This window comes from Stegodyphus dumicola, chromosome 9 (genome assembly GCF_044657685.1).
Source record: "Stegodyphus dumicola isolate Sdum_Otavi_A_Nest chromosome 9, ASM4465768v1".
In the NCBI taxonomy this organism is placed as follows: Eukaryota; Metazoa; Arthropoda; class Arachnida; order Araneae; family Eresidae; genus Stegodyphus; species Stegodyphus dumicola.
Window position 1 is genome coordinate 130,739,377 of NC_140776.1, and position 27,034 is coordinate 130,766,410.

Below are 27,034 nucleotides of genomic sequence, written 5' to 3' on the forward strand. Positions count from 1 at the left end.
CACACAGACAAACATTTTTATTTATTTATTCATTCATTCAAGCAAAGAATTCGCCTACATTTTTATTTAAAGCATAAATAAAAATACACAACTGATTTTTTTTGCTTTAAAAAATAAATTTAAAAATAGATGGGGTTTAAAACACCATAGCAGCTATTCTACTCAGCTGGATCTAGTTTGGGAAATAATGTAAAGTATAATTAACATTATTAACAATCTGAGCAAATCAGTTAGAATAAATAAATACGACTGAGATTTCTTTCTTCTATTGGTGATTTACGAATAAACACTACATTTTACTCCTGTGCATAACAAAACACCAGCAAATGGATTAACATCTGTACAAATCATGTACACATTTGTTTAAGTAATATAATTCTATATACAATAATTAACTAATGCCTCTCTAGAACAAATAAAGACTGGACGCTCGTTTTATAACTAACTGAATTCTAGAATTCTTTAACAAACGCGTAAGTTTTGCCATCTACACAAAGCATGGAAGAACGGTGAATGGCTTGCAGTGACGGTGAATTCAGTACTGTGCTAGTGGCGCCATCTGTTGATTAAAGCACATACTGATATAAGGAAAATAAAGTTTTGCACCTCTTGTTGGAAACCATCAGTAAATGAGCCCCATTTTATTTACAAATGGCCGTCTGCAAGAGGTACTATTAGTAAGTACTGTGTAGAGTTTTGTAAGAAAATTTCAAATTAAAACCTATAATTACAATTTAAATAAAAATAAACATAATTTTCTTCTTGCCTCTCAGGACTGAATTCCGTAGAAAATGAATTTTAAATTCATAGCCTACATCTAGTTTCAAAGTAAATTCAGCAGTTTGGTATGTAATGTATTAAGATGTGCACAAATGTTTTTTGTTAATAGAAATGCTTTTTTTTATTTATTAATAACATATAAGAAATTTTGCATTAAATGCTCTAAACAAACAACCCCACCCCCAGGATAAAAGAGGCCAAAATTCTAAAGAATTTATGGTGAAAAGGAATTATTCAAATTTTACGAAATTTAACATGAATGCAATATTTAGATTTGGAACAAAAGTTTTTTATCCAAAAAATCAAACGACATTGCTTTTTGTAGATTTACTAAGAACAGCAAATCGACGATTTTAACATGATTTAAAAGTTTCACAGTTGAGAAATTAATTGTGAAATTAAAAAGTATAAAACATCTAAATCAATGTTTCTCTCCCTTTAAAATTAAATAAAACTAAGATGTATAAGGAAAAGTAATTAAATTAAAAAATATAGCGAATATAAACAAAAAGTTTCTAAGATTTTAATGCAAAATAATATAATATTTATTTTAAATATTAGTCAAATTAAATAACAATTTTAAATCGAAATTTGTTTTACGGTTACAAGCATTTAAGCTAAAATCACTAGTTATTTTTCTTTCTATAATCCTCAGATGTATAGGTGTATTTGTAAAATCAAGCGTTTTCGTTTATGATTTTATAAATTCAAAAGGAGCAAATTAATCATTCGCACAGATTAATATCTTATAATAATGGCTATGAATTATTAATTGACGACCTTAAACGAAATATAATTATCATAGAGATAAATTAAATTAATTTGTAAATTTAGGTAATCAATTAAATAAAGTATTATAAAATAATTAAATTAATTTATTTCTAAATTTAAGCAGTATTTTAATTAATTAAATAGTCATAAAATAATTAAAATTAAAAAATAAACCAAGTTTTTTATAACTCTAATATTAATTAAAATTGTATATATTTGAAGATAAAATGTGACTATTGTCTAAAGGTTATGCAATTTATATTAAAATAATCAATCAAGCAATGTGCGTTTTTTTTTTTTTTTTGCTTTTTTCGTTTAAAGAATTATGACGAAAAATATTTCCACAACAGGATGATTACGAACTAGTACTATTTTGTGCTTTTAATCAGTTACTTGTTAAACATTACTTTTCTGGTTAAGAAAGCTATAACTTAGCAAATTAATGTTTAAGTGAAATCTATTAGTTAAGTGACAATGTGGAAGAATTATTTTGTGCACACCTAAATACCGTCTCTCTCGAGCATTTATAACATTATTGCCATTGGAACATAAACGAACAGCTAAACATGCAATACGTTGTATGCACCTACACTATCAACAGTTCTCACTTAACACATGACAATAAACATACATGCCTAGAGACATAAATCTATGACATTGGGCTTGATAGTCGGGAAAACTAAACACTTGAGAAACTTCATTATGTTGTTTCGTCAAGTGGCCTATTTCCCTAGATACGTCGACACAGAAACTTTGTTATACTTATGTATACGTACTCGTATTGTTCGAACTTGGAAACTAAGCTACTTTTTGAAACAGTGACAACACAAAATACAACGTTAACGGTCTTTGTTGGTTAGGGAAGCCCGAGAATTATATCGAAATTAGAGTTAGAACACATTCTTGATTATATTTCACAAAACTTTTTTTTTTATTTTTTATTTTGTTCGCTCTTTGCTCAACTTGTTGCACAACTTTTATGAAGACTTCAGTGGCTGCTTTAAGAAAGTCTAAATGATATGCTTGGCCTTGCCTCTGCAGTGGCAGTTTTACCTTTTTTTTTTTCCAGTTGTAGTAAAATAACACTTTTGATGAAGAAAGTCACTTTAAAATTTCAAAACTATGAAGCACAGATACAATATTCTGTTGCTATTTACAGTATCGTAAAATTCACAATTCATCTCCTTGCCATAAAATTGATATTTACAAGTCATTTCTTTCAAAGCATCCTTGCTGTCTTACACATTATATTACATTAAAAAATTTTAGCTTTCAAATATGCTGTACTGTAATATTCTTTACATGCAATTGTTTTGTGAATCATTGCAGAACTTTTGACGCCATGTGACCGTAACTCAAAGTTTGAAGATAATACTTTTCATTAGATTAAGTACAGTATGTACATTTTAAGAGAGAATTGAGTGCGTAAATCTTGAGTGTTTCTACTTAGAAATAATATATCTTGGCAAAAAAAGTGATTTATTTTCAGTTTGTATAACGCACAAAAAGTTAGAAACGAAATTGGTTTTTTTTTTTTAGTTAGAACTTTGATCATCACAGAGAAGCCAGACTATCCTTGTCAGTTTCAGTTGTCTGTTCCCTTGATGGAGTCATCTGGACGCTCAACTTCACTTGCTCAACTGTAGTTCCTAAAAGAAGAAGAAAAAATATTTATGAGCAGTTCGAATTGTTATATGGAAATGTAGGTTAATAATCAATTTAGACAAAGTTTCAACGTGCAGTGAAACTTCGATTCACGAATTCATTTCCTTTCTGAAGACAGTTCGTTAACAGAATCCCCATAGAAATTAATATAAAATAAATTAATTCGTTCCTGGATAATAGGTGTTTGCTTATTTAGACTTTACAACTGTATTTTGGGCCCATATTCATGACCCAAAATCCTAATCAAACATAAAAAAATGGAAATCATTAAAACAAAAAAGAAAAAGAAGATAAATACGCTATTAAATACATAAATAAAAATTAATAAATTTAATTTTACTCTATCTGCACGAAGAGAAGTAAGTGGAAATGACGAGTCATATTCGTTCTGAGTTATTTTTTGTTGCCTAGGTTTAAATGTTTCTTGAGAGAAACATTGCATTAATTGTCTTTGAAAATGCTTATGTTGTATCTAGCTACTACTTCATCAGGGTAATATCATTATTTTGAAACTTCGTATCTACCCAGTTTTTAGATTAGAGAATTAAAATAATTTTTTGTTCTTCCCATTCTCCTGATGACTTTTCAACTGAAATCATCTTTTGATGTTGCTTCTGAAGTTACTGGAATTCTATTTTATTGAGTTCATTTTTTTGGTCTATCAGTAACTTTTCCACTCTTTCGCTGTTAACTTCCTAGCCCATATTTTTCCCAGAGCCTCATTATCACAGATAAAGAAAAAGTCTTCATTATGAAGTCTTAAGTTTCAAAATCTCTACGGGTAATCCAGTCTGGCCATAATGTCTTCCAGGTTGAAAATACGTTCCTGCAAGTCACTTAATCGCTTTATTATTGAGAATTAAACAATAGAAAACCTTAAATGACACTTTCAGAAAGTGTGTTAATTATGGGGGAAAAGTTACCTCAAAATACTTTTGAAAATCATACGCTACTGATTTGAATGTTCGTAACAGACACCATTCGTCATACGAGACGTTTTTTGTTCAGATAGTTTGTTTGTTCATAAACCGAATTGCTCAGGAAGGGAGACCTTCATTATCCGAGGTTTTACTGTACAACAGAGCCTTCATTTAACCGAGCGTTTGTCAACCGAGGTCTCTATTAATCGAGCCTTAATTGACTTAAAGAAATCATTGTGAAGATTTTGTAACAGTACAAAAGTACAATAAAAATCAGTAATATTTGCGAGTTCTCTTATCAGTGATTCATCTAGATTTTCCTTTTAATGATAATTAATGTAATCATGTAAGTAAAGTAAATTATGTAAATCAATTTATATGCCTATAAAAACGTAAATGAAAATGAATTTTTAAGATGAAGTACTACCAAAAAAATCTGCAGTCTTAAAATTCGAAACCATACAATTAATGCTAAACAAATGAGTTTTGAGCGAATTTCAGGAACATTTTGATTAACGATTATGATACAAAGTACGAAGAAACTGCACACAACGGGAACATATTTGAAAAGCTTTTAAAACTGAGCGTAAAACCAATCTTAGCTGGGCGTAGATTTTGAATATACCATTTCCGAGAATGATCGGATATAGGTGCCTCTTCTGCAGAAGTAAATAAGTTTTCAGAAGCAAAAATGTTTATACTAAAGTATTTTGTTTCTGAAGAAGAGGTCCTAAGTCTGATCGTACTCGACAGAACAACTTTCGAGAACAAAAGGAAACTAAGCGAATTCTATAGAGATTCTATTGATAATCGATGAGACTATTATCGACTCTATCAATAAAATTCTATCTCTGCGCACTAGGGAAATTGATATAGTTTTATTTAAAATTTAGCTGTCATGAAGTTACTTTTTCGCCTAATTTTAAATTCTGTATTGACGTGTTTCTGTTCTAATCAGATTTTGAAAGCTGTCGGAGACTGTAGTTTCATCTAATTTATTTCTAATAAAAGTTCTATTACGTGGTTAATAGAATAATTATTTTAATAATACGCAATTAAAATGATCCCGAAATAAACTAAGTTCAGTGTTTTAATGTATTTAAATGTCAGTATCAAGTTAAACATGGAAGGAGATTTTATTAAAAATTTAATAGTGCATAATAATTAATTTATATCTCGAAATATGAAAACGAGCATTCATTAATTTCAATTTAAATAACAAAACTACACAAAAGTGCTAGTTTACCACATCAGATATATTGTCATACATTTCTTAAATGTAAGTTTTCTGAGATATGGTTCGTTAAAATTTTCCAGATGGAATATCCAAAGGAAAATATTCTTTATCTATAAGAATTTATTAGAACTTTCCTTACTTTGAACTGTGATGAAAGTAGGTATTCTTTTAGAAAACAAGATAGCATTCGAGCCAATAACAGATAACCCTTTCTTTAAATGCTACGTAATTGCTTCATTAATGGAAATGAAAGTACTTTAATTTATCGGAGTTTGTCAGAGGGAAAATGAGTCTGGATGAGATCCAAACAAAATAAGTAAATAATTAATGTCTAATTGGAAGCATAGGTATGGATACAATTATCTAAGCTGGAAACTTAAAAAAAAATAGCAAGCAAACTACGATTTGTGGATTCTCTTTTTAACGCCAGAAGGGTAAAAAAATTCAATTTTCCTATAAATCTTCTGGCATTTTCCCATTAGTTGCTATCTTTCGAGAAAGCTTTGTTGCTAACCACGAATAAGTGCCAAATGTTGTTGAGAATCGATAGGAAAAGTTTCCAAATGTCATTTTCTAAGGTTTTCCAATGTGGAGAACAATTTTACAATTTTGCTTTTAGTTTGAAGACGATATAGATTTCCTCCGTACTTAGTAATTACCACAGTAGTTTGAATATAAGATTTTTTTATTTCATAATTACAAAATTTTGGATAATGCTTAAGATTTTTATTTCTTGAAACAAGAAAATTTGTTCTGATTTTTTTAAAGATTTTTTTAGGTGTTTATCAATAATATAATTAAATTTAGTTTGCTTTGTTTTGGTTTCATGTGGATAGTTAAATAACAGAGCATTAATTTTTTAAAGTTTGCTGTAAGTAAGCCTATTTTGATTTACATTGTTGTGTATTATATAGTTAAGACCACTGAATATTAATAGTTCGTACTGGATTAGAGCCTAGGCAACCGGGCTGGCTGTGTAGTTGTCTTTCGTAGTTTGCTCCATATGTAACGTGAATACTAGCTAGTTTCTCTCAAAACGTCCACAAAGGCATACCTACTCTTAGGCAGATAACTCTTGTGGTTTTGTCACGTTCACATAACCTAATCTAACCTTTAACAAATAGGCCAAAAATTGTAATAGGCTTTAGAAAAGAATATCTCGACATTTAACTAAGTTTTGATTGTAAAATCTTGTAGACATATTTCGATATCCTTTATATTGCCTTTACCAACTTTATTTTATGTTTCGGATATCAAAATATTTTAAATTAAACAGAAAAAATAGTTTTATCGGCGAAAAATTGTAATAAACTTTGCGCGCAGCATATTGGATAAACAAATTATTTGTAGCTACTTTTTTGTGTATTAGAAAAATAATGTACAATTAAAATAATCTATTTTAGAACAATCGAATAGTATTTTCTTAATAACATTTTATAACTTGAGAAAGCAAAATGTATTTTTTTTAACACAAAAGTGAATGCAATTTCTAAGGTCTTTAACGGCAGAAGCCTAATAAATTAAGTTTTTTTAATCCATATAGTGTTTATATAAATAATCAAATTTCTTGAAATTCTGACCAGTCGTTTCAGAGAAATCATGTACGCAATCAAGAAAATTATAGTTTTGAGAAATTTTAACTTGAAGTTATAATTACCTTCAAACTTTCTAAATGTGCTTTATTTTCTTAATAGTAATAAAGAAAGATGACATTATATTTATCAGTTAAAATTTCCACGTATCTACAATCATAATGAATATAATTTTATAAGAGAATGGAAAGCGATGAGAGGAAATTTTCGTACGATTTCAACTTATAGTAATTCGCATGTCAGAAATATAATAACTGGTAGCTTTTAAATACCTATAGTAATAAAATTTTGAAATTTGAAAAAGTAAAGTCAAGTATTTTTTCAAGATAAATTTTAACATAATTCCTGAAGTTTTTATGCAAAAAACATAGTAATTAATCAAGTTTTTTTTTTAACTTACATAGAGAGCACACCAGCGGCCGAGCAGTAAAGTCGCTGAACACTGGTAGTTCGTTCCGAGGTTCGAATCCCGCGAACGGGCTGGCTGCATGGGCGTTTTCGTGGTTTTCCCCATGTGTAACGTGTATACGAGCCAGTTTCCCTTAGAAAGTCCTCCACGAAGGCATCCCTCCTCATAGGCAGGTAGCCCTCGAGGCTTTGCCATAATCACACACACACACATTACTTACATAGAATTTTTGTAATTGATCAAAATCTCTTAAAATTCTGACCAACGGTTTTAGAGAAATCATGAGCGCAAGCAGGAAAATTATAGTTTGGAGAATTTTTAATTTAAAAGACATAATTACCATACACAAATATTAAAAAAGTGAGTGGTGAAAATTTTCATATCATTTCAACTTTAATAATAATTATAAAAGTTATGATGCCAGAAGCACAAAAACTGGCCATTCTGGAAATTTTAGAATTTACATAGTTTTCAAAATTTCTTAAATTCTAATCAATTAATTTACAGAAGTCAAGAATGCAAGCAGAAAAACTACATTTTTCTGAAATTTTGCCTAAAAAAGGAATTGTGTTGGAATTTTGTAAAGACACTGCAAGGATTTATTTGATTCTAACAAGATATTTTTTTTAAAGACTTTTTTCTCCTTTCCCTCCTAATTTCAGTTTTCTGCCGGAATGCAAATTTTGTATGATGTAGATGCAAATTCTCAACGTGTTTCAGAAGAAGTATTTAAGCTGCGTTTAAAGATTTCAAAAGAGTAGTAGTGGACTTAGTTCCGATGTTTATGCTGCGAGTTTAAAATTAGCTCACTAATTCGGAGTTCGACACCTTTCAGTTTCTACTAATATTTATCGGCTCGGTTTTAATGTGTGCAGTCTGTTTAGAGTTAATTTAAGCTAAGAAGCCAGTCATTAGAATTTTTCAATTTACTATTGATTTGTTACATTCTTATTTTCTGTTACGTAGCCACAAATAATGGTGGTTTGCGAGCACGAAGTGCATGCATCTGTTTTAATTTTAGTTTAAATAAAAAGGTTATTTAAACCTTTCTTCTGCAGTATTTATTCTCAAAGGCATAGCGAGAATTCGCTATGTCAACATAGAGTTTAGGGTGTATACTACCAAAGAATACCCACAGAATCTATAATACTACTTTCTTAAAACTAATTAGCATATAGATAATAAGTTAGTAAGTTAACTTTTTTTAATATGTCACTATAAAGTTACGTACAATATAAGTTATTATACAGTTACATACAGAAATATTTCATATGTATTTCAGAGGATTTAATGTGAAGAATTTGTTGAAAAGCAAATGCAAAGAATGCACCTGACCCGTTAAAATAGCAAAAGTTCAAAAACACCTTATTTTGTAATGTAAACTAGTTTGGTTTTAAAGCACGTTTTTACACGCCGCTTTTCTAAAATGCACGTAAATAAATCCAATTTTAGTATAAAAGAATAAAAAAAAATTTTTTTTTTAAATTAAGTTACATGGTCTCATAAATGAAAAGGACAATAAATTTGCTAATATCCAAATATATATATATATATATATATATTTAAATATTACTCATAAAGAAAAGAACACCAACAATTAAAAGAAATTAAAGCGATAGGGCTTTTTCTGCATGAATTTCGCTCTTTATTCCTTTTTTCATACATAGTAGAATACATTTCTTACAGCTTCTTGAATGTAAAGTTTTAAAGTATGTTTTTGTAACATTGAATTTCATTTCTAAATTTTCAATGTAGAAATTTACTTAGCTCTTCTCAATATATTCTGGCGAACGAGGAAACAATGAACAGTTCTTGAACTTGTAGAGACATAAAGTATACTTTTGGAAGCAGGAAAGATGAAAAATAGCAGCCGCCTTCGCCGGGAATCGAACCAAGCACCTCTGGAATACCGGCCCAGTGTGCAGAACCACTACACCATGAAGCCACACTAGAGAAGCGGGATAAATACCTTATAAGGTATTTCCCCCGCTTCCCTAACGTGCCTTCGTGGTATAGTGGTTCTGAATACTGGGCCGGTATTCCAGAGGACCACGGTTCGATTACCGGCGAAGACTGTTAATTTTGCATCTTTCCGGCTTTTCCAATTAACCTAATATCTCTACAAACTAAAGATATAAGTTTTAATGTGCATAAAGAGTGTAGAGCTTACCATCAAACATTATTTAAGTGCTATACAGTTCAACCGATGCTTTTTCTTTAATCAAAATTGAATCGGGTATAAAACACCTAGTTTTACAGCTTTAGTTTCACTGATCGTTTTAGTTATTAACTAAAGTAATTTCAAAATTTTATTGTTTTCACATTCAAATTTCTCCTCTTTTAACTAAAACAGCTTTCGAACTACATTTTATCTATACTATTCTACAAGCATTTCAAGGCCATTTCTTTCCTTTCCAAACCATGGCAAAAACTGCTGTGGAAAAAAGGTCGAGTTCTCTAATTTGCTACAGCCCTCCAGTTTCTTCTGTGCAGGGATAGCGACACACATTGCGATTGTAAATGAGGAGCAGTGCCGCTTTGACTGTGAATTTTTTTTAACGTACCTATTTTAAAGTAAGCGCTGTGTTAAAGGACATGCAGAAATTCATTGAATTTGAATTATTATCCATTACCCTACATAATACATAAACGGCGGAAGTAAAACAAAGAGCATATTTTTCAAACTGCATGAGCATATTTTTCAAAGAGGATACTTTTTTCTGACGTCTAAAAGTTGTTGCCCAGCTGCACTAAACTAAGTTACCTTGGTTGCGGTTAGAGAGTTTTATCATCAGCAAAGATCTAAAAGCAGGTGGAAGATGTTAAATGGTTGACGATCTCAGTGGCAGATGCTCATTGCCGGTATGGTTGATGATCTACGAGCTAATGTTTACTTAAAGCGCATCGAATGCTAGAAATTACATCGTCATCCTAACTTTTTCATACTTTGTATTCAGATTGATAGTTAAGGTTAGCAATGATTGAAGAATGAAACATTTACTGATGTTTCAAATTCTCTTACACTTCAAGAGAGTTTGATAAAATATCTCATTTTTTTTTTTTTTTTTTTGTTTGTTTAACATTCGAATCTTTCCGCTTTCTTTTAACTTCACTACTTTAAAATGTAATTTAAGTTAAAAAAGTGACACACGCTATAGAAATGAATGAGCTGAGGTAATTTATCTTCGATCGGGGTTTTGATGCAAATTTCAGGAACATTACCGTTGGCAATTTGCGAAGGAAATGTCTGCTTTTGAACCACTGAATAATAATAAAAAGGGACCAATTTCAAGCAAACTGAATGTTTATTTTTGAATGTTTATTTTATTTTTGAAGAATACTGGACAGAGAATTTGCACAGGGTTTGCTTATTTTGCCAAAATCGATATAATCATTCATCACGGAAAAATGCGCAATTCTTAAATAATCCGAAAAGATGGAAAGGGCTTAGCTTCAAAGCCACTCTTTTGTTGCCATCAAGAAAAATCAAAAATACATCTTTTGGTTTTACAAAAATCGATTCATTTTTTTTGAGGTTGTAATCCTCCCTTGAGGGAAATCAACATTTTATTTATTTTCAGTTTAAATTTTCAGATAAATCTCCAGCTACGTTCTCAAAGAAAAATAAAATACGAACTTATTTTAAAATCATCTTCGTTTTCTATTTCGACATTACAGTAGGATTTCTTTTCTTGCACATGTTGTTTCGCTTTTTCTGATTAAAGTTTTTTCTTTCTGCTTTTTGTTTATCATGCAAAATTACGTGCTTTAGGGGAAGGTTTCTTTTGTGTGCATTTTATGTTGTGAAAAGATTTACCTGAAGAATTTTCATTTTTATTTCCTTATACGAAGTATTCACAAAACGTATCACGAAATATTTCGGGTATCATAATTCAACGGAAATATTCATTTTGGCTATTTTTCTGCGTGACGTTTGTGTCTACAGAATAAAGAATTCTTTTATCCAAAACGGGCATTAAATGAAGTCGAAGGGGATTTTTCATGACGTCAGTAACTACGTACGTACGAATGTATCTCGCATAATTCAAAAAGGATTAGCAATAGAACGATGAAGTTTTGTATATGGACTGCTATAATATCTAATTGAGCACATCCCTTTTTTATTTGCAATCGGCAGTACCTACATATTTACATACCCCCTTACCCGGATGAAAAGTCCTTGCCTTGTTTTCGCAATCGTTGGTCGTAGTCATATTCTTCCTATTACAGAAGTGTTTTAAATGACAAAAATATTCATGTTTGGGATACGTCAAATTTAAAAAGAAATTACTTTTGGGCGAATAACAAAATCTAAATTTTAATGCAGTACCCCGATTCCTGTACTTATGTCTGGAAAAGTTTTATACTCGTTATAAAAAAATAAAATATTTTGTTTAGCTCCCACACAACAAAAATTGACTTACCCTATTTAATTTCCAAATTTGAAGTTTTTGATGTGATATTTGACTTGAGTGATAGTAACTAAGTTAAAATAATTCGAGGAAATAAATTTAAATGAAGTGCAGCAAAAAATGTGTATAATTTAATAGGCCGAACAAGAAAGTCCTGTGGTGTCTACATCAAAAGTTTTAACTTGACATTTAAGTGTTAGATGTCATTTACTTTATCTTCATCTAGTTTATGACTTCAATGTTCGTAAACACACGTGTAAGTTGGGCCACAAATACTGTGGAAAACTCTAAGGAGAGAGCAAAATAAGGTTTGGATTCTCTAACTGCAGACCTCTTGGCAAGCAACTAAGACTTTTACAAGCCAAGTAGTACAGTTTTTATGAATTTTTAGATTTGACTCTTGCCACAAATAACTTTATAAATGCCTTTCTTAGGCCTTATAATGTCCTTTTTCAGTTTTCCATGTACAGCTTAATTAAAAAATAATTGGGAAATAGAATAGAGCGCAAATTCATGAGCTGTACTCAATTACCCGGCTAACTTTATTCGAGTTAATAATAATCATCTCAGAACTTAACTAAACTAATTAACACACAGGCAAATCAATAATTACCTAAAATATTTATAAGAATCTCACAGCACAGAAGTTACGCAGACTCAAAATAATTGTCAACCGAACTTTCTATTCGTAAACTCATACACATATACGTAGAAACGTAATACCAATCAATGATGACGTTTAACTATCTGAAAGTAATTATGTGCAATTAAAACGTTTTCGAGATCTTTACTTACTAAAAAACTTATTTCTCACCATGACTATTAGGCTTTTGGAAGCAAGAAAAATAAAGTACAACCATTCCTTCTCCGAGATTATTTCCACAGATCTTCCAGTTATTATAGTCTGTTACTTTACAATAATCACTTCAGCGCCATTTCTTACCATTATGGCCTCTCTGGTAACCATGCTAACGACTGCTATGGAAGACGGCTGAGTCCTATAATTTGATAAAATCTCCTAATCTTTTCTGTAAGGTTGTAAGGATCTTAAGTTTTACTAACGTTTATTTTATTTTAAATCTTTACTATCACTTCTTATTTTCTACTTCCGGCCAGAATTAAAAGCTTTAACTTATTTATGCAAATTTGTCTTGGGAACGCCAAGTACTTAAGTTGTGGCTTTTTGCCAAGCAAGAGAGAGAGGAAGGAGTGATTAGGAGCAGGCCGCTTGCCATTGCAGTTTTACTCGGTTGCTGGTTGCCTTTAAGGCCAGAGGTTTAATCCTCTTAATAATTTTAAACGTATCGTAGTGTTAACAGTTCTCTGTACTACATACGGCCTTTCGGTTAATATACGGCCAATCTTCAAGTAGCCACTTGTTTATTAATTTAAGTTAGTTTAGTTAGAATTTAGTTAATATTTTTATATTCTTACGTTCAGACCACAAGTGGTTGGTCTCTGTATTCCGAAGTCCGGAAATCATTGTAAAGAGAGAAAAATAAAGGGTTTCGTATACCCTTCCTGTGTATCTTGTCTACTTCCCATATTTATTGAACATAGCTTTAGTAAGCTCCCTGTTCCGAGTCAGGTCATTTAAAGTTCCCCAAGCAAGTAAGGAGGAACACTGAACCTGATAAGGTGTTGAAGACATATGTTACGATCATAAATAGGAGTAGAGTAGTTATGATCTACTGTTTTAAAGCAATGCATTATAGCTGGATGTGCTTGTACAACAATAGCACGTACGGGGAGATTCAGTTCACCAAATTCAGGGGATGATGAGTTAATACTCATTACAATTTTAGTTCACGTGCTACTGTACAGACTATTATTCTTTTCGAAGAGGAGAATATGCAAAATCAATTGTGTTCTCCCGGCATTCGAAACACAAATTTTCCATTGATTACTTCGATGTGCTAACCTCTTGCAGTAGGACAGGACGAAACAGGACATGAGGTATTTACAATGAAATCAGCAGTTTTAACCTGTCCATGCTACCAATCTTGAATACTCAAGGAAGGTGCAAGTGCCCCCTCCCCCCATTGGCCTCCGCAGCTTGACGCTCAGCCGAATACCACCCCAACAAATCTTCGTAGCCCTTAGGGTCATCTTCAAACGCACGGACTCAATCACACTCACCGATAATATATTAAAACCTGCTTCGTGAGCTTAGTATCAAATACATAGTGAAAATAAAAGTACATTTTAATTACCTGCTGAACATAGAAGTACACAGTGAGCATTAGTAATACCTAGTAAGTATACATGTTGAGCATTTCAAATGTACGGGGGACATAATAAGTACATGGTGAACATAAAGAATACAGAGTGCACATTAAAAATGCAGGATGAAAGCTGCAAATACGTTGTGAGTGCACATGGTGAACATAAAGAATACAGAGTGCACATTAAAAATGCAGGATGAAAGCTGCAAATACGTTGTGAGTGCACATGGTGAACGTATCAAGGATGCAATAAATGTATCAAATACCTGGTGAACAGGAACATATATGATGAATTATCGAGTACATGATAAGCATATTTCAAATATCTGCTAAACATACTGAATTGATGGTGAGTATATCACAAACACGTCTGAAGAAATGCGATAATTCCTTTAACCTTTAAAAGGTTATAAATCTCTTACTGAAAAAGCTTGCTAATACACAACTGCATCTTGTCCATGCATGAGTTTCATTTGTAAGAAAATTACCTAAAAGTTGTACTTGTTGAGAATGAGAGCAATTTTGTAAATGATAAAAGAATAAAACGATATAATTACAAGGTAAATGTTGTTTTCAATTCTTTGTTTAAATTTTTTATTCTTCTGACAGTGGTTTTATTCTTTTGACAAAGGTGGTCAGATAATCGTCATGGATAAGAACACTTACATCGATGGTGTCTTAAACGAAGGACCATACAATCCGATCCCTAAAAATACTTCACCTTATGAACTGTCAAAAATAAAAGCTGCGATCAAATCTTCGCAAATCCTTTCAAGCAACTTAAAACATTCGCTTATCTGTTGCGAATTGTGCCAGATTATATGCTCTTTCCAAAATTCATAAATGTGGTATTCCTTTCCGCCCTATTGTAAATTCAAATTTAGGTACGCTCTCGTATCCGTTAGCTAAATATTTAGTTCCTAGATTTTCAACTCTATTAGACAATAACATTTACACCATAAAAAATTCAATAAAGTTTGTAAAAAAGGTTAAAACATTTCTCCAACAAATTTACTCATGGTTTCTTTTGATGTAAAATCATTATTCACCAATGTTCGAGTGGAGGGTGCACTAAAATGTCTAGAAACCAGATTTCGCGAATTTCATTTCTCTTGCATCGAAATTGATGAGCTAATTTCTCTCACTCAACTCTGAAACAAATGCATTTGGTTTTCCAAAATAAATATTACAAGCAAACTGAGGGATTAGCCATGGGAAGCCCCCTCAGTCCCATCCGGGCTGATATCTACATGCATTATTGTGAATCAAAATTGTTTGAAACTTTAAACTTCCCGGCATGGTTACTTTTGAACTTGAGAATTGCAATTCTCTTCCGTCTCTCGACATTCTGGTCACACGTAACACATCCAACTTAAATACTACGGTTTACCGTAAACCTTCATCGGTTTGCCTTCCACCACCACTTTAAATCATATCATCCGACTAAACAGAAGTTAGCTTCATTTTATTCCTATGTTTTCCGTGCTCTTCAGGTTTGCTCCTCCAAACTATCCCTTAATGATGAACTAAATTATCTAAAAGCAATAGCTATTGGCAGGGGCTTTTCACCCAACATTATTAATCAAGCAGTTAAAAAATTCGCATCTCAACACACCAAAAGGCACACTCTTGTTTTAGGAGATTATAAAAATTCTGTTGTCATTCTCCTCTTTCCATCAGTTAATTATAAAGTTTCACGTATTTTGCAGAAATTTAAGTTTCGGGTCATTTATTCTCCCATCAATAAAATTCCGAGTTCCATACTCAAGAACCCCATTCCGGCTATGAATTCCTGGGGTATTTACAGGATTCCTTTCCAGTGTGGTTTAATTTACATTGGCTAAACCAAGAGAGCCCGAAAATTTCGCGTTAAGGAACCTGAGGCATATGTTAGAAAAAAGGAAACACAGAAGTCTTCTGCTGCCCAACATTGTTGGTCCGAAAATCACACTTTCAAATTTTCTAAGGCCAAAATTATTCAAAAAAAAAAAATCTTCCATTGGTTAACTGGATTTTCTAGAGGCATTTCACAATAAAAAAATCTTTCTGTTCTAGTTAACGACCCTAATTCCAATCCATCTTTGCTTTCAGCCTTTAAAGAAATTATGTTTTAGTTCTCGTTTCATGAACAGATGGCGCCAGTAGCTTTATCTTGTCATTATATGTTATCTTGTTCATTTCCGCTTTTGCAGCTGAGGATGATGGTTCGGTAAAACCATCGAACCTAGTCCTGTGAAAATTTGAAAATATAACGCAGATTTTTGTTGTTTGACTTAAATTAAACAATTAAATTAAACAATTAAATTAAACAATACATGTATCACAACTGACTAGGTAATGACGCAACAATGGCACGCAGCTAATGTTGCTGATATCAGTACTGTTGCCACTAAGAAAAATGAGGGCGAAAATTAGCGCTTTCACAAATTTTAATTAATATCTCTAATTTAGCTACTTTTTCTCGAAAAATGTGGACGTCGACCTTTCCCAGGACCCGGAAAAGAATTGTAGAAAGTTTGGTGACGATAGCTATAGTAGTGACTGAGTTATTAGCGAACAAACGCACAGACATTGTTCTTTATATATATAGAATTTTGAATCTTTATTTAAATTCTTATCGATTCCAGTTATTTTATAATTTGTATCTTTACTGTCTTACAGTTTTCCGCCAGAATGCAAATGAGTTCGCGTGTAATTAAGTGAGGGTTTGAGTTGTTATGACAAAGCGTGTTCTGCCTCTTGAAGGCCACATTACTAGGTTTACTCGTGTAAGAAAAGAGTTCTCGTCTTCGGCCTTGCATTATACTTTCCGATCGTTATGTTCACGCCGATTAACTCCGAACCAACTTCGTGTTAAATTGTTCTGTGTAGCCTTCGGCTATTAGTTATTAAAATTTAGTTTTAAATTTGAATTTCTACCTTATATTTCTTGCCATAAATGGTGTCAGATTTCTAACTTCAAGAATTTAATGGTAACTAACTATTAATAAGTTTATCTTTCTCTTTGCGATGCTTGTTTTAATATGAGAAGGCTATAGTGTTCTAAATAAAATAAAATCGACATCAAATAACGTAACAATAGGTTTTTTTTCACATATGAGGACTTAATATCAATTTGAGACCCTGAATCGCCCTTTTCAAAACTTAATCTGTAGAATTTTACTTGGAGTGCCTTTTACTCGAATTTGTTCCGTTATTAGAAGTAAGATGATTTCTAATTTCTAGTTTTGCATAGGAAAATCGTTTGTGCGTCTGCCAACAATAAGCTTATGGTGAATGTTTGTTTATACACTACATATATAAGTTTAGACATTAAATAAATAAGTTTATGCAATTAATTGATTTTAGTTAACTTGGATGATTTTATTCTGCAATACAGAATATATTTTTATTTTTAAAATGACGATAACTGATGGATGAACTATTATAATTGTGACTGCTTATTGTATTCACTTACGCTATTCCATTTAATGAACATTAATGAAAGGATTAATTAACTAGTACTTTAAGGGAGATTTACCTGTTCTTTAATTCACATATTACTGCAAATAGTGATAGGATTTAGAAAATTAAGAAAATTAAACGGAAAGTAAATGAAAGCCATAATGTCTTAATCGAATATACTAATATGAGACCTCACTACTTGAAATGAGATTGGCAAAATTCCCATTTTATTTTCTACCTAACCATTTTTGCTTCTAAAAAAGGCAGATGTTATCGTTAATCATAACATAATGAATATGCTTTCATTGAAATTGAAACTTAAGTTCTGTTTTTCTGCTATTAATGATTACTTTTAACATCTTTATGTGGTTGAAACATTTCCACAGATTCTTGTTCATGATGAAAGGGCCATTCTCAAATTCGAAGAAAAGCGTAGCTAAGTTTTATTATGTTTCGCTTTAAACCAGAAACTTCTAAACTAAAATCGAAACTTTGAAGTGTTAGAATTAAAGTGGATGTCTTTACCTCACGAATATCATCTGAAAAACAAAGCAACTAAATACCAAAGAATTCAGATTCCTCAGAAAAACAAATATTTTCTATGTACCAGATGCTCGGGAAGTAACCTGACATCATAGACATTTAAAAGTTCGAAGCCTGGGACCATTAGCTTCAAATAAGCCATCTTCACATAAGAAAGTTACTATCTTAACCGGCCTTTTTTTTTAACACTTTTCATTTCTGGATTCATATTCTATTGTCCGATAAACTGAGACCGTAGACAAATTTTTATTTTTTTACAGATGGTTTGCGATACTTTCTAGATTTAACAAGCTATCCGGAATTGCCTTTTGTTGGAGATCTACGTGCGCATTATTATTTAGTTAATTTTCCGGATGGCAGTTTTTGCTGTCAATTTGAATTGTGATTTTATCATTATGAAAAGGCAAGGGATTTAAAAAGCTAGCGTTTCATGCAGAATCCTCGAAGAATTCTGCACAGATCTTAAGCCCACCAGCGGCCGAGTGGTAAAGACGCTGAATACTGGTAGTTCAGTCCGAGGTTCGAATTCCGCGAACGGGCTGGCTGCATGGGCATTTTCATAGTTTTGTGTGTGTAACGTGTATACAAGCTAGTCCCTTAGAAAGCCTTCCACGAAGGCATCCCTCCCTTTAGGCAGATAGCCCTCGTGTGCTTTGCCATAATTGAATAATCCAATCTGCATAGATCTTTTTATTGTCTTTTATAGATTTGAAGATAAATTATTGAAAATGTGTTCCTCATGTTGTTCGATTTTAAGTGAAAAAGATGGATACAAATTCAGCAAAGCCTTTTTTTCTTTTAATAATAGAAAGTTCTTTTTCTTTTTTCTTTCTTGCTTTAATATACGTCTAATTATGAAATTTTTTTACCATTCATATTTCATTTGAATGTGACTGCAGTTTGGATCTAAAAGTTTCCTATTGTTTCCAAATATCTTACCTTCCCATTTTTCATGAGCGTTACATATTTTTTCTATTACCTTCTCATTTAGCAGTATTCCCCCCCCCAACATATTGGGGAAATTATAGAATTTAGATTATTCATTTTATAGTGGTTTTTTTCTTTTATGTGCATCATTGAAAATACCAGAATTATTGAACAACACTTTAATAATTAATGCTTTTTTAATAAAGAAAAATTTTCAACAAAATAACTTAAAAAACTAATAGCACTTAGTTACAAATTTGTAAGTATTTGGTACGTATTTATGGTTGAGAAAAACATAATAATTAATAACGTCATTTAAATTTCAATGAATGGTTATGAAAATGTGATTATGATTGAAAACACATTTACACTAATGCATAATTTTAAAATTAATGCCTATTAAAAGTTTATTGAAGTATGATTATTGGAAGACAGAAGACAAATAAATCAAAATTTTAAAACAAATCCAATATTTTAGTAACTCTGTCCTAGCAATAGTTTTTTTTCACATATGAAGATTTAATATCAATTTTAGGCCCTGAATTACCCTTTCCAAAACTTAAATTCAGACTAAAAGTAGACTACATTGGATTATTGCTGGTACTATCTCAGGAAAAAAGCATTCTTGTTGTTCTTGCGAATTTCCTTATGGTATAGACCACTTACAATAACTTATCTACATCTAACACTTTAAGTGTTGTATAAGGAATAAGAATTATATTGCGAGAATCTAAATTATGCAAGAGAATTGCATTTCTTAACATTTAAATTCGAGATAAGAGTAAGTTAGTTTCGGATGACTATAGGGATTGGACATGGGAAAGTATTACTGCCATTCCTTTTTGTTCCTCGCAATATAGCCAGTCTTAGACCGAACTCCATTCTTTTCTAATATTTCTAATGCACAGAGAAAATTGAGGATAAAACCATTAGGATCTATATTAGTGCAAGAATGTGCGTGATTAGAACATGTCTGGGCATTAGTGCACTTGAGACAATTCTTTAAAATATTTGTTTGCTGGCGAAGTCTTCACGAACACTCTACATTCCTTTCTCCCACAGAATCTGTTACATGTGCTAGAATATGTGATTGATTTATTAAGAATTTCAATGGAAACTTTCGGGACTGTTTAAACTGACTGGTTTGATCTTAAATAAGACTGAAGAGCTGTATTTGGCAAATATACCGTGTCTGCAGTATGATACTTCTTGAGACTGGATTACATCCATAGGATAGACACTGTGTAGAAGCAATACTGCATGGGTTTGACACTGCGTAAGACCGATACGGGGCAGGACTGACACAGCATAGAATCGACGCAGGTTTAGGATCGACACTAGTTACCAGCATACGATCGACACGATGAAATAATAATTTGGATAATAATGTAATAATAAGTAAGAGGATAAATGCACATTTGTCCCTTTCACAGAGTTGTACGACAGACACTGCGGAGGGTTGATACCAGAACAGCATGGGCAGAGCATAGCAATGACACTATACAATGGACATTGCGTAATGTAGCCAAGTATCATAATTAGCAACAGTATATAGTATAATGAAGAGGGAAAGAAGTTGATTAAATGATTTTTTATGTCCAGGGACCTAAAGTTCCAAATATATATATCTCCAAAATTTCGAATAATTTTTGTTGCTACGTATTATCCTGTCTACTGTGGGCGGAAATTCGGAAAATGTCATCAGTCGTTACTACGGAATTCTAAAGGAAATGGTCATCCATAGTTGGCTCTAAATCGTGCTACTTGGCCGTTTAAAAACATAAGACCGTAAAACAAATCCAATATTTTAGTAACTCTGTCCTAGCAATAGTTTTTTTTCACATATGAAGATTTAATATCAATTTGAGGCCCTGAATTGCTCTTTCCAAAACTTAAATTCAGACTAAAAGTAGACTACATTGGATTATTGCTGGTACTATCTCAGGAAAAAAGCATTCTTGTTGTTCTTGCGAATTTCCTTATGGTATAGACCACTTACAATAACTTATCTACATCTAACACTTTAATCTTTAAGTAATCTTTCGTAAGTACCTAAATTTAGTTAGAACGATCAGAAGAGCCATGCAAGTGCAAGTGCGTAAGACTTCATTATAAATATAGAGGTGGCACATGGAATAGACACTTCCTGAGTTTCTCCTCCTCGAGTCTCTAATTGTTTTGAAGAAATGACATTATTTGGTGCTTTGACCAACAGTGCTTCGAATTTTACTTTTGTTCTGCATTACCTCAGTCAAAGAAATATCCTCCTCATCTGTGCTTTTTTTTGGCAAGTAAAATACGAAACTTGTGCACATGGTACATCGTCGATTTTGACAACTCTAAGGAAGGAAAGAATGGGGTTATTCTTCAGCTTACTTATTGTTACATTGATCAAAATTAATGTTTTTCATCTCATCAATCATGTGCCGTTTATTAGTGTGGCCATACGTCAGTGTTGATGCTATGTTCTGTTAATCCTAGGCAGTATCTGTCCTCTGTAGTGTGGATTCTGCGGACTGTGACTTCTATGGATGTAAGCTCAAAGTTACGTTTTACCTTATCAGCATTCTTATCTATCAGATTCATTATGCCTACTATTTCTGTACCTACTTAGCCAGTTTTGAAGATTGAAATAGGTTGTGTTCTGGTTTATGTAAATGTCTTAATATGACAGCCAACAGTGACAATTTTTCCTCTTCAGTATGATTCTTCTTTATCTTAAAAATATTTGATCTAAGAGTGAAAACCGTCTTCGGATTTCTTTCATTAGTCGAAAAAAATATTAATTAAAGTGTTTCATAAGCGAAAATTTCTGTAAAGCAAACTTTTGTAAAGCACAGGATAAAGTTTCTTAAGGAGTACGTATGTACTGCTTTCAAATCCTGGAGTGTTTTAAGCACTCCAGGATTAAGCTCTATTTTAATCCAAAAACCACTTTGAAGACCTTATATCCCATAGAATGCTCACATTTCTTAGAATTGAAAATCTCCTGAAAATTATGCCTTTAAACCATAATGTCACACAATAAATGATTAAGCTACAGCTGTAAAAATAAAAGTACAGTGCTTAGGATAATTAAAAAAAGCGTTATGGGGCTAGAATTCCTTCTAAAAAATGCAATCTTTTAAGAGATTGAGCTATGTTGTTCACAAACACATTTAAAATTCACGCTGAGTAAGACTTATGCTTATTAAAACAGAAGGTAGAAAATTATATGAATGGTAAACTTCGCTTCTAATTAAGAGTGCTCGTATTTCGGTTTCATGAGTTAATTTTGGCTCCCATTCTTCCTTCTTAAAGCTGACATAAATGCGCCTCCTTCGAAATTTGGAGTCGTAAGACCATTCTTTGAGAAAAAAAAAAAAAAAAAAAAAAAAAAAAAAAAAAAAAAAAAGAGGAATCAATTCTACTGCTTCACATCCCGTGAAAACGAAAAATTTCTGTTTATTTTTTTTTCCTCCATGCAACCGTCTCTTTGTCATTAAATTCTCAATAAAGCCCCACGAGAGACATAAAAAAAGGGAAAGTAAAATATCTGACAGTCTAACACAACGCAAAAAATGTTGGCTCATTAAATGCTTTGGGGCAGTCTATGCTGGATTTAATGGTTACGTCCGAAGAAAATAAACATAGCTTTTATCTCATTTAAAAACCTTTCTAAATAAACTTTAGGCGTTTCCTAGGCGCTCCTTTTCACACTTCTTTGGATACGTGAATGGGGGAACAAGAAATAAAGTGAGAAAAAGGAGCGTGTAATTTTTTTTTGGTTAAACACAGAAGCCATTTTTTCCTTCCTTCCGGAAGAATTTTATTCACCTTCATTGTTAGAATATGCATAAGCCCCCCCAAAAAAAACTTGTTATCGGTTTCTTCATGAAGACTAATAAAGTCATTCTAAATTAAGACGGTTAATCGTTGCAAAGAAGTATGATTAGTTTTGACTAGATGCTCTTGTAATCTGTGCTATATTTTTCTTAGAAGCAATGTGAAAATGTTTCCAGTCACAGCATGATTGTGTTTTCTTTATCTATGATATAGATTTGATTTAAAATTATATTTTAGTGTTACTTGAAATTCTTTTACTTTAGTTTCTTCCTGCAATAAAAATTGATTTCCGTTCTGAATTCTTTTTTAAAACCTAAAACATTTTTTTTCTGGGCAAAGAGAGGAGATAATGTGGGATGGGAAATGACGATGCAGTATATATTTTGATAACAAATATGTGCCTGTATTTTAGGGCTAAATCATTACATTAAGGAAAAAATAATGAAAGATACAAAATACTAGAATACAACATGTGGGTTTGCACCAAGTCTTTCCATTATAAAATATAGGTAACTTAGTAGGAGTTATTTATACCAAAATCTTCAAAATGCAAGATTTTAGATTTAGTGTACCAATAACGAAATCATAAATGAGATTTTGTTCAAGGTAACTTTTATTGCGTTACAAAAATAAATAATAACTGCCGAATAGAAACCGACCGATGTTATATCCAATTATCATTCAAAAGAATCTATAACAGGTTTAAACTGTTATTAGAATAAATAACAGTTTTCCTAAACACCTCGTCGAATGGAATACTTTATGGAATGCTTGCTTCCAGGAATTTTATGTAATTAAGATACATAGGAATTTTATGTAATTAAGATAAATTCCGTGATGCTCTTTTGTTCTGGTTAGATGATATACGCGAATTACAGCGTTGAACGAGACGCTTTCGCCGTCATCTTCAACTATTGCGGCTGGAAGTCAACGTTTAAACTAGTTCTTAAGAAATTGAATTTACACAAAAAATTTCTTTTCCCCTCCAACGACCGGATAACTTCTCTATTTAAGCATTCATCATAAATGGCCGAATCCGTGGGTTATTTAACCATTTCATCACTGAGAACGCTGACCAGAGTGCACCACAGGGAGTGACAAAATTACATCCGCTACTAAGTGCCCTCACACCGCAACGATACTATATACTAGTAAACCTGCTTTTCTCAGGTTTCGAACCTGGAATCATAATGTCAACAGGCTAGCTTCCTAGGAAAAGTTTCCTTCTGCATTTTGAGAAAGTAAATGTGATACCGATTTACTGCGGCAAAACCTATCGAGACTTCCCTGTAGGTTATCACGTCAGGATGGATCTTAAACGAAAAATCTACAAACCCTATTATATATCTAAATTTAGTTTCAATTCATTACTCTAATTTTGAAAATCTAATTAAATTATACCTAAATTTACCCATATCTTTCAAAACGATAAGCTTGCTAATTTCACAGTTTATCAAAATCCATACCTTATATTCAACAATATAGTATAAGAATATTAGCATTCATTTGTGCTAGGTTAGCTAAAACGAGGCTAACCTAGCACAAATAAATGAATTTTTCCTCTGAAATATTTTGATTTGCTTCTTATTAATTTGCTGCAATTTTAATCTTATATTTGCTACCTTATGTTACGTAATAAGAGCATGTAAAAGTAGTATGTTACGTAATCTGAGATGAGGCTGCTTGTTATGTATATTAAATGTTCTACAACTCAAAAGAATATTGACGCTTTGTAAATACTAACGTTCATTGAGTTCCATAGTTTGGTTCAACCTAAATGTCACTGCTGACAGGAAATTAAACTAAACGACTCAAAATCTGGTGAGTAATTGTTTTAATGCATGTGTTGCGTTTTTTTTTCTGACACCAATTGTTACGTTATTTTCTTCTTTCACGTTCATACGGGGTTCGTATGGATTTGGAATGAATAACGACGACATTTGACGATGAAATATCGGAACACACTTTAGTTAGCCAATATTAATCAGGACAGCTCCAAAGTCGCTTTTTACAGTCGTCGAAGATCTACTATAAAAACGCTGACACAATCAGCGACACAGCCTTCAAACTATCAGGCCATAACGGTGGAGATAGCTTCACTGCAAAGCAGCAGAGTACAGCTCCCGACTCTGCTCGGTCGTTCTCGGAACTCCCCGTACTCTTGAGACTCTCCACGCTACAACTCGCGATGCACTCGACGACACACAGAGCACAGCTCCCGAGTCTTCGGTTTAGTCATTTCCGGAGCTTAACACACTCTCTCGACGATGCACTAACCGCGATACACTAAGAGACTCTTCGATCAACTCGTCGCTAGACTTCGAGACACTCGCTCAATGGCTGAATATCAGCTCGCTAGACGAGGCACACACTAAATGATAAGCAGGACTTATGTCGCCAAATGGGCGATTTCTCGCCAAATGTGGCAACCCTGCATTCCCTTGCTATTTTATGTCAACCCTAAACCTGCTTTGCGAGAAGCTATCCCACCGCGCCTGTACATTTAGTAACACATGGAGTAAATTTTGTTTGAATACTGGAGCTATAAGCCTATGAGCCCATTTGAATGAAGCAGAGAATTTCTTGTGCTATAAACAAATCCCTTGAGTTGTAATTACTTATTCTGGTATTATAATTACGTTTTCTTTCATAAGGTTTAAGTTGCAAACTACATTTCATGTTGCAACTCGGTTGATTAATTGTTTGACTTTAGATTTTGATTTGTGTTTTCGTTCATAGCAAAAGACCTCTATTTTTGTAAGTAATATGTGGAACGATTTGGGTTGATATAAATGAGCAACCTTTTTTTAGAAGCCTTCATTTAATTCCTCATAGTGTTTCAGCGTAATTGTAATTATGTTATCAATTTTTAATCTACTTCCCGATACTATCGAGGTTCAAAATTTTGCACATATGCTGTTGGTCGATCGATTTCAATGCAGAGTGGTGAAGTGATGTTTTAAACATTTTGTTTAGAATTTTTTATTCAATGTTTAGTGATATTCTTTTAACTAGGAAACTAATTGTATCAATGTTTGCATCATCGAGTACACCATAGAAAAATCTTTTCAATGAAAATTGTATGACAACTGTAATTTAATTTCTGATTTTTGAAAGTTTCTCGAATTTTTAGACTACTTGACGCTTATGATTCAAATTTCAATATCTAATAATACATCGTATACAAAGTTTTGAAATTTTCACAGAGTATAAAACAAACCTTTCGCTCTGTTTCGAAACAAAAATGGTAAAGAAATATTAATTGAGCTATTTTCTATATTTAAAAAAAAATGTCGCAGTCTAAAGTACACAGTGGAAAACAGCGTTTCTCGTGGTGAAATGCTTTTCATTTTGCCATCTTGATGATAAAGTTTAAACTTATGATAAAGTTTAACTTAATGATAAAGTTTGTCGTCTTGGCGATATTTGTTTCTTATAAGATTTTTTTAAAAAATATCATATTGATAATGTATAATTAAGAATAAACAACAGGAAACGAAATACAGTTAAAAAAAGGTTTTTATATGGTAAGCTTTTATTTAAAATGAATATTATAATTAATGCACTAAAAGGAGAAAAAAAAATTGTCATATATTTTAATGGCAATAATAGATTAAATGACTCTATTACAGAATATGTTTACAATTTTGTATTGCGAATAATAAAAGCAGGAGGCACACAGGATAAATTAAAAAAAAGATAATGGCTTATACATTTGACAATATAATTATATTAATAGAAAATAAAAAAGACTTATATATTTGACAGTGAAATTAAATTAATAGATTTCGTTAATTAGGCGCTCCACGCTTTTATTATTCATGATATAAAATTGCAGGTGAATTTTGTAAAGTGAATTATCTAATCTATTTTTCCCATTAAACTATTAGACAAATTATTTGTTCTCTTTTTAATGCATTAATTGTCATATCCATTATAAATAAATGTTTAACTGCTTAAAAACTTTTTTAAAATTGTATTTTATTCAATAAACAGTTAAAAAGCATGCACACACATTTAAGGGATTTTTACCTTTGCCATTGCCTTGATTAACGGAAGTGCCACATGTACTGCTAGTTGGTGCCCTTTTGTAGGTGGCGCTGTTCATGGTAAGCTTTCGCACGTTTTTGTCCGGGTGGAAGATGATAATATATACTTTAGGTGAGAAGAGACAGAACAGGGCTACGTATGCACTCAGGGACGTAGAGACGCACAGTGTTGTTATCTGCACCTGCGAGCAGGAAAAGAACTGTTATTCTAAAACAATGATACATTTCAATAAAT

General features: G+C 32.0%; 1 protein-coding gene across 1 annotated transcript in view; it reads right to left on the bottom strand.

The window, feature by feature from the left end:
- mGluR (metabotropic Glutamate Receptor) overlaps positions 1–27,034 on the bottom strand; it is a 370,983-nt gene continuing 343,949 nt past the window's right edge. Inside the window, exons 5-6 of the mRNA XM_035352507.2 lie at positions 26,783–26,981; positions 1–3,200 (exon numbers count right to left, since the gene is read on the bottom strand). Coding sequence (XP_035208398.1) covers positions 3,106–3,200; positions 26,783–26,981 — 294 coding nt within the window. The 3' untranslated portion in view covers positions 1–3,105. The remainder of the gene's footprint in view (positions 3,201–26,782; positions 26,982–27,034) is intronic.